The sequence below is a fragment of the Rutilus rutilus genome, assembly GCF_951802725.1.
Source record: "Rutilus rutilus genome assembly, chromosome: 4".
Lineage (NCBI taxonomy): Eukaryota > Metazoa > Chordata > Actinopteri > Cypriniformes > Leuciscidae > Rutilus > Rutilus rutilus.
Window position 1 is genome coordinate 11,369,247 of NC_140212.1, and position 17,584 is coordinate 11,386,830.

At 37.3% G+C, this 17,584-nt stretch overlaps 1 protein-coding gene across 1 annotated transcript in view; it reads right to left on the reverse strand.

Moving 5' to 3' along the window:
• The window catches only part of nell2b (neural EGFL like 2b), a 42,756-nt gene that overhangs the window by 1,254 nt on the left and 23,918 nt on the right, over window positions 1-17,584 (reverse strand). Inside the window, exons 15-19 of the mRNA XM_084406356.1 lie at window positions 16,837-16,932; window positions 7,808-7,948; window positions 7,431-7,624; window positions 7,166-7,342; window positions 4,178-4,405 (exon numbers count right to left, since the gene is read on the reverse strand). Coding sequence (XP_084262482.1) covers window positions 4,178-4,405; window positions 7,166-7,342; window positions 7,431-7,624; window positions 7,808-7,948; window positions 16,837-16,932 — 836 coding nt within the window. The remainder of the gene's footprint in view (window positions 1-4,177; window positions 4,406-7,165; window positions 7,343-7,430; window positions 7,625-7,807; window positions 7,949-16,836; window positions 16,933-17,584) is intronic.

The following is a 17,584-nucleotide window of genomic DNA, read 5'->3' on the forward strand; positions in this document are numbered from 1 at the left end:
TCTAATATATATTTCATGATGAAAAAATATATATTTTCAGCATCATTTAAGTGAAAAGTTGAACTGAAAAATGAACATAAATTCAGAATTTCTTTGTATTTGGGCTAGGCGATTTTTTGCTCCATAAACTTCATAAGTTTGTTTAAAAGATGATCCAAAGAGCATATTGATCTTAAATTGAAAAACATCTGACTGTCTGTAAAAAAAAAGAAAGAAAAAAGATTGGTGTCACAAATCAGATTAGTGAAAAAAAGGGTTAGGTTTTATTTCAGTTAGCCTAATAGCTGGTTTGATTTGCATTGAGAGATGATCTTATGGAAAGTACTCCATGCCAATCTCTAGGTATGGTGAAGGCTATGTGATGATGTGGGGCTATTTTAATTCCAAAGGCCAAGGGAACTTTATCAGGATGCATAGTATCCTGGATCCATGAAGTAACTGGCCTTTAAAAATAAAAATCTGCCTGCCTCTATGGGAATTTAACATAGGGGTGTCCAGACTTATGCACCCTGTATTTTAAGGAAGAACATTTATTTATTTACGATACATTATTCATTCACAAAGAAAATTGGTGTCCTTAAAGGTTGGATTTTTCCTATTTTTTTAAAATAAGGCATTAAGTTCAATTTCCAAAAGATGATTTTTTATTCCTCTTTTTAGTCAACTTTAGCATGGGTGTCTAAACTTATGCATAGCACTGTACATAAATATGTTTCCCTTTCGAGGGGAACGAGATGCTGCGTCAGTTGATGCAATGGGGACGTGTCCCGCAGGACCCGGTGTCTGAGGCACGTGTACCAACTAGCCAATCAGTGGTGGAGCAGTGATGATGTCGCAAGGTGCTCCCCAGCATATAAAAATGGCACCCGAAAACAAGTCATAATTTTCAATGTCTTAAGGAAGCCACTTGTCTGTGTGCTGTGTGAAGATTGCAGTGCGTGAAAGAGAAGGCAATATGGCAAGCAAACAGTTTAAACGCTGTGTCCATCCATGCCTGCGTTTCATAACACCGGGTCATGATATGTGTGTTTTCTGTCTAAAAGTGGAGCATGCACGTTCAGCCCTCCGCTCTCGGCTGGAGCTCTTCATGTGTGAAGAGTGTCAAGCCGCTGAGCCTCGAGGCTCGAGCTCTGCACAGCTGCCAGCCGTGGGGATCTCAGACCGAACTGCTTGAGGAGTGTGCAAGTTCCCCTCACTTCTCCCCCTAGCTCTGCTGTCCTCATGCCTGAAGCGGAAGCCCACTCGGCGGCTTCTTCCGTGGAACATGAGGACTCATTGCTCGCTTATGATTCTGACAATATAGAAAGCGTGGAGTCAGTAGAGTCATATATTTGTAAAATATCTGTTTCCAGCTCCATGCAGCAAAATGGCGAATACGATGAGCTAATGGAGCTTATGACTCGTGCTACAGCCAGACTGGGCTTGGAATGGTCCGGCTTGAAGCGTGAGATCGCAGGCAGCCTCCTATGAGCGATATCTGCAAAGTCATAAGTGCACTGCTCCGGTGAGCCTTCCATTTCACGCTGAGGTGTCAGGTTCGTGGGAACATCTATACTCTGCTCTGAGTGAGTGGGGTTATGGGAGGACGCCTCAGGTGGAGAGGAATTTAGCGAATTACCTTTCTCCAGGGACATCCTCTTCATTGAAGGCTCCCGTTTTGCCCTCTAAGCCATGTCAGATGACATTCGAGGTTGGTTGGCAACAGTGTTGTGGGTAACGTGTTACAAAGTAACGCGTTAGAGTACTCTAATTACCTTTTTTCGTGAAATGTGTAACTTAACGCGTTAGTTTCGTACGTTAAGTAATCAGTAACTTCGTTATTTAAAAAAAAAAGTAATCCGTTATTTTAAGGAAAGGAAAATCCCGACTGCAGCCTGCTTTTTGTCAGACAGTAGGCCTAGGTCTACTGTGCCACCTGCGGATGTATCAGCGGAGCCGAAGCGCTGTGATCGTAAAGTCAATGGCTGTGATACGTCTGTGCCCTGCGCCTGACCCTGTGTGTGTGTGTGGGTTTTTTTTTTTTTCGAACTCCCGGCAAGATGGCAGAGAGGACAGCGTTTGGATTATTTAATTCGGTTTGTAATCATTTTTGTTTGACAAGCAGCTGTTAATTTCTGTTAGATCGTTGACTGGTTGTTCATTTCTAAATGGATTTAAATCTGCAAGCCTGTTTACCTCAGTTTGTGTTTACAAGTAAGCACACTTGATGCACTTTGATAACTGTATTAGAGTTAAAGGAAAAAATCAGGAGTTATCTTGTATGGTGCTCATATACAGTAGCCTAGGCTACCCGGGCTGGGTAGGTGCGGATTTTGATTAATATGTTCTGTGATAATAAATAAATAAAACGCCATGTGGAATAGCCTATTGCTGACTGTCTTTCCTGTTATTGTTATCCTGCAGTGTTAATTTAGTCGGATGACTGACGTTTTTCATTGTCAGGAGTCACGACTTCTAGGTGCATTTAAAGGGGCCGGGGGCTGTGTCTGTCAATTAAGCTGCAGCATGTGTGAGCCGCTGCAAACGGCTTTTAATTTTTGGTAACGCATGAGTACTCTAACGCGTTACTTTTATGAATAGATAACGCTGTAACATAACTGATTACTTTTAATTGATGGTAACGTTGTAACCTAATGAACTACTTTCCAAAGTAACTATACCCAACACTGGTTGGCAAAGCGTATGTGGCGACTGGTCAGATTGGCGGACCTTTGCATATTATGTCAAAATTGCAAGTTTGCCAGGCAGGACCTTTGGGAAATTTATTTCTCACCAGGTGCAGGCTCCTCCTAGACCGTCTGAGCCCTCGCCAGGAACGAGCTCCTGGAGAGAAGAGCGGAAGGCGAGTGTGGCTCCGAGGAGGGGTGAGCAGAGGCGCCATAATAGGAGTAAGCCGCACTCAGATCAAAAGGCTTTAAATACGTCAGGAAAAGAGGAGAACGCTTAAGTGGGATTCTGCTATTTGAGCCTTTGTCCCGTTTTTCATTCTTTTCTTCTTCTAGTTCCTTTCTGCCATCTTTGAGGAGGGTACTGGGGTACAACAATTCTGTTTTAGAGGAGACTTTAAGGAGGGTTTGGGGGTGCAGTGAACCTTTTTTCATCGGTGCATCGGCCATGATTGGCTAGTTGGTACACGTGCCTCAGACACAGGGTCCTGCAGGACGCGTCCCCATTGTGTCAGCTCAGGTCCCTCTCAGGGAACCATGGTTACATGCGTAACCTGAGACGTTCTTTACATCATTAAGTGTCTGTGGTTTAAATTTTGTTTTGTTTATTTCCAGTCTTAAATTAGATTCCAGATTTAAATTTGATTCCAAATCTCAGATTTTTCAATGTGGTCCGAGAAATTTGGATCTCACTGTAAGTGTTTTAAAAATATTTAAATGCACCAAACCAATATAATCAAAGCTTTGACTGGGCACACAACCAAAAGCATTTGCCTTTGACTGAATTGGTATTCAAATGTTTAAAAGTAAATTAGCCAGATGTCCATGAAACACTTAGAGGGCCTGTGGAAGCTGTGTTCATTTTATATGAATGGATCCAGCTTAAAGTCGGCATAAAACAGACGTTGCGATAGCCTTTTCTTCCCTATTGTGACATATATACAAGTCAAATGGATATGTTGTTCTTATTCTTCTCGAACAAGAAAATTTTTAGTGTGGGACTTGATTTGGTAACACTTTATTCTAAGGTAACCTAGTAACACAATACTACAGTACATGTTACTTACAGAAAATGATGCATAATTAACCCTAAACCAAACCCTAATCCTAACTGTTACTCTGTAGTAATACGTTAATTTTATTTGAGTAAGTACAATGTACCTAAGTCACCTTAAAATAAAGATGGTTTGGTTTGCTATTGCTGTGATATAATGTGAGTGACATGATGTCCCGCCCTCACACCAGTCAACACATCATCAGAGAAGAGATGTTGTTACAAGAGGAAGGGAGCGTTATTTTGATTAAAGATCACGAGGGTACATGTATTAAAAATAATAATAATGATGTGCATGGATAAATCATAAAAAAACAAGAATTGTCCATTTTGATTTAATAGTAACTTTAAACATAGCGACACCCACAGGGTTTTATGTCTTAATATTAAAACACTCAATAAAGTGCTTGACCTTGGTGAATGTGTGTCTGTGGGTGGTTATGTAAGTGTCAAGTACCTTGCACTGGCAGAGGGAACACTCCGTGCCGTGTTTGGTCCAAGCGGAGCCGCTGAAGCGAGTGATTCCGTATTCATCCACGCAGGTCTTGGTGATGTCATTCCGAACGGTATCGGCCAGGCAGGGGTCTGTGACGCAACGCGGACAGCACTCGCCCTCAGGAACCACTGTAAACTCGCAGTCAGACACCGGTGTGCATGATATCGGCCAGCAGTCCACTTCACCCCCCTGAGAAACACACAGACGGAGACATATTTCATTCCCACACTGAAAAGAATCAATATTTTTGCAATTCCGTTCAGTGACGCTAGTGGCATATAAATTACACACTTCCGCTTTACCATTCTGCAAATCACAAATACTATGTTGTGCTCACTGATCCAGAGAGGAGCGTGTAATGAAGGATCGATACGACATTCCTAGGTCAGTGCTGGTTTAATATAGTCACACACACACGGCTATCTGCATTCTGTATTCTTTAAAACCTTGTTTAACATCTGTTAGAGTTAGACTGCAGGTGATGTGTCAAGATATATCAATGCTTTGTCCTTGCACCTGTGGGAAAAAATCCACAAAGGACCAAAGTGATGGAGTACTTGGAATGCCAAATATTAAAGTGTGTGAAAGTCACTCCGGTCAAACACTCACTTTTTTTTGATAGAGGCATCACCTGCTTTTTAATTCTACAACGTACATGAGCATTAGCTGAACCAGTAGGGGGTTCAGCTAATTTATCCAGTTCTTATGTTCAACTCAGTTACTCAATGTCTGGTGAGTAAATAATAAATGGTCAGTAAATAATGACTTAAATTTTCAATTTAAGTCATGTAGACTATTCAGATGATACTTTTTTGGTTTTGATTAATTGATATTATTTTTTAATACTTATTTTATATGTATTTTAAAGTTTATCTGTACATTAATCATTCTCGTTTTGTATTTCAGAGAAGATAAAAAGTCATACAGGTTCATTTTCAGATTACATCCTGAATCAGACCGAGCAGCTAACATAGACCTTGAATACAAGAGGAATGCAGATATTTCTCTGAATGTCTCTCTCTCTCTCTCTCTCTCCCCTCCTGGAGTTTTCCGTTCCGGAAACATTCTTTGTTCTTTCACTCCTCGCACTTCTGTATCCTTAAAATACAAAGTATTCTTCCTGCCTCCTTCTCTCTTTTTCTGTGTCTCTTCCTCTCTTTCAAGTTATGCGTTCCTTTTACTTCACAGGGAACAAGAAAAAAAAACTGATGAGAACCAGGATTCGAAGTGTAAAGGGGGTTGAAATGACTAAAAGAAAACGCTGACTGAAAGAGAATGTGATAACTGTGTAAGAACAACATAAAAGAGACAAACAAAAACCAGCTGTACTGAAAGCTAATGAAATTTCAATACGGCCATGCAAAACTGTCTCTGTTTGTCATGTTCCTCTCTCAAAGCTGGTTTAATGGACACAGATTATGCTTGTGTAGGATTAAAAAGGGTTTTCAATTGAAAGTCAGTTATTGAGCAATTAATCCAGAGCCTGCATGGCTTTAGCATTAGTGACGCTGTCCACTACTGTCCAGAAGTCTTTAACATAAATCATTACAGACCTACAAGTTTAGCAGTCCTAAACCCTGTGGAAAAAGCTTCATTCTCTGAGTACCAAAAAACCTTCTCCGACAGAGAAAAAGTGAGCTGGGAGCCTGGCATGTCACGAAAACCTCTGACAAGTTTAGGAGCCCTGTTTGAGCCCATTGTCAGTTCAGCAAATACTATTAAGGATTTTCACTAGAGGGAAAGATGGAGCCGGACTTTATAATTCAATTCTTTTCAGAGTGCAAAAAGTTTTGCATAAAGAAAGAAAAAATTGCAGGAAGGACAAACACCAGAGGGGCTGAAAACTGCATTGTTCAAGGTTTGGCGCAAGACTTCCTGACTGAGATATTGCAGAGAGTTCCACTGTGAACAGCAGTTTCTCTGTGTTATAGATCTGAATCTAATCCACAAAGAACAGCATGACAGAGGAGTTTATTCTGTGCATTGTGCATTTGTGAATGCATAGTGTTTTCTAAAGACAACATTTCACACATTTGCATCATATTCAATCCCTCAAGTCATTATAACGCTAGTCAAGGTTTCTTGAAGAAAGGTTTCTATTCACTTTTATGTGATCATTTTCCAACCCTCACTCTGACACTTAGACTGCGTTCACCACTGTATTTGAAGACTATTATCTCTGTTATGATTGGCTAATCTCCTCATATGCAAAGTTCACAGTTTTCATCCATCTGGCTGAATACTAAACAACTTTTGATATAAAAATGTGGCTGACCATAGTGCTTTTATTTTATTGATGGTAAAAATCTTCCAAAAATATTTTCTAAACGGTTTCCAAAAACATTACAAATGTTCTACTACTACTGCAACTAATTATTATTCGTATTAAATAATAACATAATTAAACGTAAGTAAAGTGCAATTAATATAATACTATCCAAAAGTCTGAGAAAATGTAAAAAAAAAAAATTATTTAAATGTAAAAAATGTAGAACACGCAAAGTATGATACAAAAGATTTAGGAATGTTTAAATATATTATTTTCAATATTGAATAAATATTTATGTTTAAATAATACATATTTATAATAATTTTATTATAAAATATATATGACATTTACCACGTTAACAAATTTCATAGCTGCTACTAAAATACACAAGATGCTCTTTGGAACATTCTCAGATCAAGCTGTATGAACCATCAGGTTTTATTATCAGATTCCATAATTTATACTGTATTTTTTTTACGTTTTCAATTAGAAAAGAATGCGCAATTCAAGCATTTTCACTAATGGCCTGTATTTGGACACTGTACATCTCTAAATGCTGAGATATTTCTAAATTGGTTTTGAAAGAACCTTTTCTAATGTTCTTCAGCAATAGTTCTTTCTGACATTGACCATATCATATATAGTTTATAAATACTGGAGTTTCACATGCTGTCACTCACCATACACTGGCACTGCTGGCAGTTTTCCACCCAGGTTTCTCCATTACTGTATGCTAGCAGACCGTTCTGATGCAAACACTGAGAACTCAGGCGAGGATCGCATTCAGGACAGCACAACACATCCACCGTGGGATTCTCACAATCACACACCATCCGCCTGCACATCACCAACCCCGACTAAAACAGGAGAGAAAGACAGACTGAGTAAAAAACTCATTTCTCAGTTTTCCTTTGACTACAGCTCCCATCAGTCCCTTTGGCTCACCTGACAAGAGCAGACCGAGCACCTGTCGTCCTCCAGCACCCAGATCTGCCCGTTGTGTTTCACCTTCCCGTCGTGGGCGCAGTCTCCCGTGCAGTTCCTACCGTGCGGACAGCGGCAGTCGTAACCTCCGTCCACGTTAAAGCACACGGTGTCGTTGGCACAGCTGTGCCTCCCCGTCTCACATTCATCAATGTCTACCGACAAGAAACAGACACAATATAAGTCACTGGTTAAATCCAAGGGGTCAAGGCTTAGCTGGTTAGCACAGCCCAGTTAGCCCCTGAGATGTCGTAATTACAACCATGCTGAAGGGGAAATGCATGTTTCTCTATTGACTTCCATTCAAAAGAAGCACTGTTTCATTAGAAATAAGTTACCTTCACATGACTCTCCATTGGCTGAGAACATTCCGTTGTCATGGTATCCGTCACGACACTCGCAGTGGTACCAGCCAGGTAGGTTGACGCAAGTGGCTCGACTGTCACACTCCACAAACCCATCGAGGCATTCGTCGATGTCTTAGGTGACAAGGTGGAGACATGCATGAGGAAACCCAAGAAATATATGAAAAAAAAAGCACAGTGTCACTTCTCTGTTGTTTTTAACACTGACAATTCGAAGAAATGTTTTTTTGAGCATCAAATCAGCATATTAGAATGATTTCTGAAGGATCATGTGACACTGAAGACTGGAGTAATAAAGCTGAAAAATCCAGCTTTGCCATCAAAGGATTAATAAAAATGTATTTGAACAAACAAAGAAACAAAGAAACAAAAACTGCCATTAAGTGCATATTCAAACGGTATGTTTTGCTAGACTGTATTATGCTATCTCCACAACCTTTTCAAATTCCTAAATGAATGCAAATCTTCATATTTGATGTTTGTCCTCACACCAAACACAAAGTAAGTAAGACAAATAGAGCTTTTGCCATGGTCGCCTTGAAAGGAGCGTATCCAACAGCTGTTGATAATTATTCTCTTCAGTATCTATTCAACTTCCAGTCCTTGTCCTTGGATTACACTCTCACAGAAAGATATGAAGAGCATCACACAGACCCAGTCAGTTCAATGACAACTTCAAGCAGAATGGGTTAGAAATGATTTTTGTGACTTTAACGCTAGGCTAGATTGTACTTCACCTCACCCATCTCATTAGATGGGGAGGAATTACATTGTGTTGTATTTCAATGCCAATTTTAAATGTCTGAAATACAGGTAGTGGGGTTAAACGAAAGCTGAAGAATACTATGGGTTTGTGGGTATGTGTGAGAGAGACATTTTTTTATGTAGCCTTGAGAGTCTTTGTGAAAGAGCATAGAATATGAGAAACAGCCTAAAGGACCTTGTGAATTAGGCTCGCATGTGTTGCTTGTAGTATCGCATGGGCTGAGAAATATTTAAAGGGATAGTTCACCCCCCAAAAATGACAGCTATGACATTATTCCCCTTAAGTTGATCTAAAGCTGTTTGACTTCATATCGAACACAAAAACAGCAGTTTAGCAGAATGTTCATGCTGCTAGTAAACGGAGACCAGGGGCTGTGAAGTTACAAAAATAACATGAAAAAAGGATAACTTCTGAGAGAAAAATACACTAGCACTCAAAAATGTGGGGTCTGTAAAGATTTTTCCTCCTATGCTCACCAAGACTGTGTTTCTCAAAATTACAATAAAAGTAATATCGTGAATATTATTAAAATTTTAAATACCATTTCTTCTATTGAAATATATTTTAAAATGTAATTTATTCCTGTGATGGCAAACTAAGGATCATCACTCCAGTCTTCAGTGTCACGTGATACTTCACAAATCATTCTAATATGCTGATTTGCTGCCCAAGAAACATTTCTTATTATAATCAATGTTGAAAAGTTGAAAAACAGTTGTGCTGCTTTTTTTAAATGGAAACTGTGATACATTTATTTCAGGATTCTTTGATAAATAGAAAGTTAAATAGAACAGCATTTATTTGAAATAGAAATCTTTTGTAACATTATAATTGTCTTCACTTTCACTTAAATGTCATTCACTGTCGTGCAAAGTCAAATATTGCACATTAGAATGCATCAGAGCAGGCTTAACATTGTGAACATTCGAATATGAACATATTCTAATATGTACGACAGAACATTCTTTTTTGACTGAACTTTCCTTTTTATTCTGAGGAACATTTCAGCAGAAAAAGGTCTGATATGAAACATAATCCATGCAAGAGTTATCAACGTCTCGCCTCTAAGATTGCTTCACTTTTGTCAAGATTTCACTCCCCTAACACAGAATACCTTCTCCATTAAAAACAGAGAATGGCGAAAATAACACAAACAATACTGAATAATACATAGATGTAGGCAGTGCTGATGACATTTATTCATTTTCTTCCTTGAGCACAAGCACACAGTGCACTCATCTCTCTCAGAGGAACGGCTGGCATTTGTGCTGTCAGAAAGCAGTCGCAAGTATTGATTGACTGTGTATTCACGGGTAAACCCCCAGGGTTCCCGCTGTCCTGCAGCCCTGCCACTAATTTGTCACGGAATGTCACAAGTCGACGGCACAGTACATAGTCTCCCATCTCATTTGCTCCATCCTCAGCATTTGGGATTCCTCATACGCTTCCATATGTGTGCATTGGTGAGTTCTAGCAAAAACCAAGGGCGCAGTTTCTTTTAGAGGGGACCTATTCAAAGTCTTGATTTTGTTTTTGGGTCTACTAGAATAGGTTTTCATGCTTGAATGCAAAAAAGCCACCTGATTTTACATTATTGCAGCACCTCTCTTCCCAGTCTGTCAGTAACGCTCTGTTTAGTTCCTGTCTCTATAGGCCCTGACATGTTGAGAGTCGACCGGCACAAGTTGGACATCATCAGGGGTATCTTGGCCAACTGAGCATGAATCGAATTGAATCGAATCTAACAAAAGTAACCGTTGGCATCAGCACCACCAGTGAGAGAGAGAACTCTGATTGGCTGTTCAGTTTAGCGAACGAGTCGGTGCACGAGAATAAAAGCGAAAGTAATGAAAGCGAGCAAAGATGTAAAGATGGCACAGACAGAAGACTGCTCTAGTTTTACGTCATCTTCCCTGAGCATTCTAATGCTCAAATATTTTCATAACTATATGAGCCACCTGGAATGAAGAAAGGGATCAGCATGATATATATATAACAGTATATACAATCTATAATCCCATGAGGACGGTATACAGTTATGGGTCCACAGTGGTATCCTCAAGTCAATTACATCAGGGACGATTCTTCAAACGGTAAGTCATCAATCCACTTAGTCCCTGAACATCTTGGCTGTTCCCATCCCAGCTATCTCCTTCATCTGCCCTGCTCTCGTTCCCACCCCCTTCCCTTCATCCTCCCCCTCCATCCTCACACTAATGAACAGATTCACACCCACTGCTGGGTCTCGCTGGGGAGCTCGGCACTGTAAAAGGGCCTCGGTGCAAACGAGGGAGTCGAAGTGCGTTGTGTGCATGAAAGCCTGGTCCCATTCTCAAACAAAGTCTTTTTCTTTTTCTTTCTTTTTTTTTTTGAACAGGAAGTTCAAAAGCAAACCTTTTCTTAATGAGAATACAGACAGCAGATCCTCAGAGTTTCCCAAACAAAAGCAGAGATTCAGAGGAAAGTCTTATCTTTAAAGTCGAAGTGAATTACTGTTCGCAACCCATTTATTGGTGACGGTGACATATTTCAGAATGAAACGGATATTCAATGAGACTCAAAGTTTCGGAATAACATGACGAAACAATAGGATCTGGAAAGAGCATTTAGAAAGTAAACTTTATTACTGTCAAAAAAAAAAAAGTTGCTGCCTTAAAGGGATAGTTCACTTTGAAATTAATTTTTGATATGTTTTAGCTTACCTCAAGGGCATCCAAGATGTAGGTGTCTTTGTTTCCGCAGTAGTTTCAATTTTGATATTTTTAGGTCAAACCGTTCTTGTCTGTCAGTCATATAATGCAGGTCTATGGTCACTGTCTCAAAGAGCATGCACAGAGTCCAAATTAAAACAATTCCCCGTCGTCCAAATTAAACAATTCCCATCATAAGTACACATTGATGGCCTAAGACACGAAACGAGTGGTTTGTGTGAGAAAACGAACAGTATTTATATCGTTTTTACCTCTTATACACAGCCACGTCCAAGTGATCTGAGGGCGCGCGCGCATCCTGGTGTGTGACGTGTGCGCAGACTGGTGCATAGATATATACACTAGATGTCGCCTTAAAGACATTCGTTCCAATGAACTGCCGTAGACAAGGCGACATCTAGTGTATATATCTATGCACCAGTCTGCGTACACGTCAGATCAGATCACTTGGACGTGGCTGCGTATAAGAGGTAAAAACGATATAAATACTGTTCGTTTTCTCACACAAACCGCTCGTTTCGTGTCTTAGGCAATCAATGTGTACTTACGATAGGGAATTGTTTCATTTGGATGATGGGGAATTGTTTTAATTTGGACTCTGTGCATGCTCTTTGAGACAGTGACCATAGACCTGCATTATATGACTGACAGACAAGAACGGTTTGACCTAAAAATATCAAAATTGAAACTACTGCGGAAAAAAAGACACCTACATCTTGGAAGCCCCTGAGGTAAGCTAAAACATACCAAAATTTAATTTCAAAGTGAACTATCCCTTTAAATTTGAAAGTACAATCAACTTGGATGTTTCAGTAATTTCAACTTAAATTACATTAAAATGACTTAAAAATGATTTGAATCTTGTATAACTTATAAAAAGAGTTAAGTTAAAGCAATGTAAAAATATATGTTGTCACAACCTATTTATCATTAAAAGCAACAATATATCCTATATATATCCTATATAATTAATAATATACATAGATAATTATGATGAAATGTTTTATTGTACATTAAAATTTATAATAAAATGTATAAAATAATATAAAGATATGATCACATTATCACAAATTAAAACATATTATCATTCATTTACATTCTATTATTCTATTATATATTAGTTGTGCAGTGTTAATCTGGATAAAACAGCGGTCTGTGTTGCACAGCAAGGGAAGACGTTCAACAGCTAAACTCTAATTATCTCCACCTCATTAGACATGATGAGTAACGACTTGGAATACATGAACCCAATGAAGCAGACATAAGCAGAGCACTTAAATAAACATGGAGAAGTTTTATCGGAGGACAGAACCGGCAGCTGTTTTGAATCTCTTTGTACACACAATTTTACGCTCCTCCCTGTAGGCCTTTCTCACTAGAGCTTCTGAAGATATTCTCATTAAAATTTGATAGGAGTAGGGCTCCATTCTAGCTTAATATTAAGGGTAAACACTTCTCAAGACTCCCATCCTGGTGCAAAGATACATTTAAGGTGTTCAGTGACACAATGCAGCCATTTTATCTGCAAGTTGAATGTGCTTACATCCCCTTGCTGTACACCCATCACATAAAGAATTAACAAGTAGCCTGCAGAAACGTCTTGATTAAGAAGAAAGACCCCGAGCCCAGGGCGTTTAACCCCTGAGGACCTGCTGTAATTGGGTTTCCTTTATGAGCAGAGCATGTGTGAAGCATCTGAGCCAATCCGATGGATAATACATGGTGCCAGCTAGTCTTCTAAGAGGTAAGAGCTGAATATGAAAGAAAATGTGATTCTCTACAGCTTTCTTTTTCTGGGGAAGATAAAAAGAGAGCGATTCTTATTCAGAAGGCATCTCTGCAACAGGATATTTGATGGAGAAGATAATTCTGTGTCTTTGTGCTTCGGTTGATTACTCTCATTAAAGAACAGAATAAGAACAAAAACAATGCTCTTATCAAATAATTTCTCTATTTTACCAGGAGTACAATTATCAACTGAACTAATGGATTGCTTTGTATTTACAAAACTGGCAGGGAGTCACCATATGTGGTCATATGTGCCAACGTCAAGCTGGCACGGATAAAAAAAAAAGAAGAAAAAGAGAGGCTTACTGACAAAGACAGAGAGTTTAATAATGCATTTCCTTTAGTGGAGGGATAGGAGGTTTCAAAGGGATGAAGAACAGACTTTTCTTTGCCTCTTATGTTTGTTTGTGCAATATTTATCCTCTTTTGTGCCTTTCTCATAACATTATATTACCCCTCAGAGGAAGAAAGAAAACATGAGGGAAAACCGTGAGGGATTACAGACGACTGAGCACACAAAACAAGCATAAAGCGCATAATCTGTTCTCCATCACACAAATATTTATACACAAAAATGCCACAACATCATGAAAACCTCTCCAACATAAATGCATATGGTGGTGTCCAAAAGTCAGAGCCCACAAGGAAAATGTGGGTTTTCGAAATCGAATTTGTTGTGAAATTAAGAAAAAGTTTTAGGATTATGAGAAATAATAGGATTATAATTTAGGATTACAATAATAATAATAATAATAATAATAATGAAAAAAAGAAACGTTATAACATAAAATTAATTAACTTCATTAAGAATGAATTAATTAATAATTATTACATATTTTGTGATTTTACAAAAATAAATAAATGAATAAATAAATAAAATTGTGTTCTTTTTCTTTTGATAATTTCTCTCTGTAATTCACAAACAACGAATGAATGAATGAATGAATGAATTAATTAATGAATAAACAAAAAAAATGTGGTCATGTTTTTTGTTTTTGTTCTCTGATTTTTTCCTGTCTTTCTTTAATTATTTCCAGTCTTTTTGTAAGTTTAGCTTTGTAATTCACAAACAAGCAATAAATAATAACATTTTATAATAATGTTCCATTTGTTTAGTTAACATGAACTAACAATAAAAAATACTTCTAAAGCATTTATTAATAGTTCATGTTATTTCAACATTTACTAATATATTCTAAAATCAAAAGTTATTTTATTAAATATTATTTAACAGACCTGAGCTAATATGAGCTAACAATAAACAGTTGACTAACATTTACAAAGATTAATAAATACTGTAACAAATGATTTGCTCATTCCTAGTTAATATCAGTTAATGCATTAACCACTGTTAACTAATGAAACCTTTTTGTAAAGTGTTACTAACTGGCTAACTAAATAAATAAAGCTAAAAAGAAATTGGAAGACCTATAGGTTTTACCATGTTTATTAAGCTGTTTTCCTATGTAGTTATTTTCAGCTTTTACAATCCTTGTGGGGACATTTGGTATAATGTAGGCACAACCTGACCCATGTAACATAGCTGTGAGTTTGTCTGTGTGTCAGCCAGTTCTCTCTCCAAGAACGGTGAGTCAGGCGTTCAGCACACACAGTGTCTCGCAAACCACACCTCACTCTATCTTCTCTCTATCTCTCCACCAGCTGTCTCCCTTAGTCCCCATGCCTCCTCATTTCCTCTCTCCTCACTCCTCTTTTTCTCTTTCCCTTCATCATCCCTCTGTCACTCACACATAGGAGCGAGTGGGTGTTGGACCGGTTTGTAAAAAACCACCGGCAGATGCCCTGCTGGGTAACGTTGAGCAAAGGGTTCTGAGGTCTCTGCTTCTCTATCTCTCTCTCTCTCTCTCACACACACATGCACACACACAAACACACACAAACACACACTGATCCCCAGAGCCATAAAAAAGCTTCATGTCTATCTCTCTTCTTCTGTTCCAGAGTTCAGTGTCTCACTTGAAATCATACCTGCCAACAGAAGCCTACACTGCAAAAAAAATAAAAAAAATCTTAATCAGTATTTTTGGCTTGTTTTGGAGTATTCTAAACTTGGAAACTTCCTTATAACTAAATTATCTGAAATCAAACCTAAAATATTGTGCAATTTTTCATTATACTCTAGTTAATTAATCTAGCTCTAAGGAAGTTTCAAAATACAAAAAAAATATTAAGAATATATATATATATATATATACATACACACATTATATATATATATATAATTTTTTTTTCCCTTTCGGAATTTACAAGCTTGCACCCACTCAGGGAGAACTTGTCCTCAGCATGACATGACAAGTTCTCAGCATCAGGTAATTTTTCTGTCAACACTAAAAGCAAAATACTGCATGAATCCACAAAATCACAGCCCTTCAGAACATATTTAATGTTTAATATACAGCTATGAGTGGATGGGGCTAGTCAGTGCAGTGTGACAAAATAAAACAAAGCAACTGGCAAGACGTCTTGACGTGCGTCACTTGTCGTGGTTGATTAGGACACGAACTGAAATTACATGGAAGTGATGTGATCTAAATCTTGACGCTTTCATATCACATTTGGTTACAGCACGTTGTCGGGGGAAACAGGTTTCATCTATCTTCACAGTCAGACATACATATATTTAAAATGCAATGACATAAAGCTGACCACTGAATCTTGCTGATTGACATTACAATGAAAGAAGAGTACAAGAAGACTAAAGATAATTAGTTGTCATAACTTCACCATACTCACAAAATAATAATAAATGATGATGATTAAATTATATGTATTTATATAAATTATATGTAAATTACAAGTATTTATATTAAATTACAACTAAATTAATATTAATAATTTATATTCATATTTAACTTAAATTTGTTAAAATAAAAAAGTTAAGAATTTCACTAGCATTGGTATCGATTACTGAAAATATTATATTTAAGTTTTTATGACCATCATTATTACAATTTATTATGTAATTATATATTTTTTATGTTAACGTTTATACATTTCAATATATTAACATTAACTTGAACTATAATTCAAATGTTATATATCCATTATAATAATAATTATTATTAGTATATTAAGTATTTATATTATGTTTAAATATAAAAACATAAAATATTTAATTAAATATTATAAATATTAAAAAATTTTGTTAAAATTGTTATTGAGAATAAGAAACATTTGAACTACTGAAAATAACAATTTAATAATAATGTGGTATTTTAATTATTATAAAATAGAAAATATGATTTTTATTTATTATACTCCATTATAATACAGTTATACAACTATATTGTAATATTATGCAATCAACAAAATATAGAGAATAAGTTTGGCAGCTACTTTAGATTATTATAGTGCAAGCATTATAAGACATTATTCATCAAATTCATAGCAAACATGCATATCTACAGTGTCATGAAATATTGAACAGTCCACAGAGACACATCTTTGGCCATGTTCACATTCGTGGAAATCATCTGAGATGAATCTCACTTGCCTGGAAAATATAAAAAATAAATCACCTCCCCTCCGCCTTCTGAAGCTCTGAATATTTCTACCATCTCAGTCCATCACTATAATATAAAAACACTTTAGAGGCGACATCGCAGTATGTGAATGTTGTACACTTTCCTCCACTCTCATGTTTTTTTTTGTCATTGCTCTTGCTCCCGTTGAAAGGTTACGGGAAATGCCCTTCCATTGGCCTAATTGCGTCTTACCTGTCTCACATCTCTTTCCAGTAAAGCCTTGCTGGCAGACGCAGGTGTCTGGATTGACGCAGGAACCTCCGTTGAGACACTGGCCCTCACAGAGCGCTGCACACATTTCAACACAACACAAGACACACATTTCAGCGGGGCTTCACCATACCAATGAAAAAGAGTCTCTGCAAACCAGAGGCTGAGCTAATGCATGTATGCAGTGTAGCCATGCAAACAGTACTGATTTCCAGTGTTGGGGAAAGGTACTTTTAAAAGTAATGCGTTACAACTATGTATTACTCCCTAAAAAGTAACTAAATGCATTACTTAGTTACTTTTACGGAAAGTAACGTGTTGTGTTATTTTTGCTTTACTTTTTGTCAATTGCAGGGCTGGGTTTGCTTGTTTGTTATTTGATAAAAAATATATATATATAAAAAATGAAATGAATTAAGCCGACGCCGGTACAGTAGAGGTCAATAAATGGGAAAACTTACATATTTGAAAAAGTAACTTGTTTTATTAGTAAATTTAAAAGTAATGCATTACTTTACTTGTTACGTAATTAAGTCATGCAGTGCAAATACAGTCTAATAGACCTGCCGCTTATCGCTTTATTTGCTTCGCTTTGTTTAATTGAATAATTACTTTAGGAAAAACCTGTTTACATAATTGAGAAATAGAACACAAATTCCTTTACATTTTTAATTACTTAATTAATTAATATTAATGTCAACAATTAATATAAAAAAATATATAATAATTT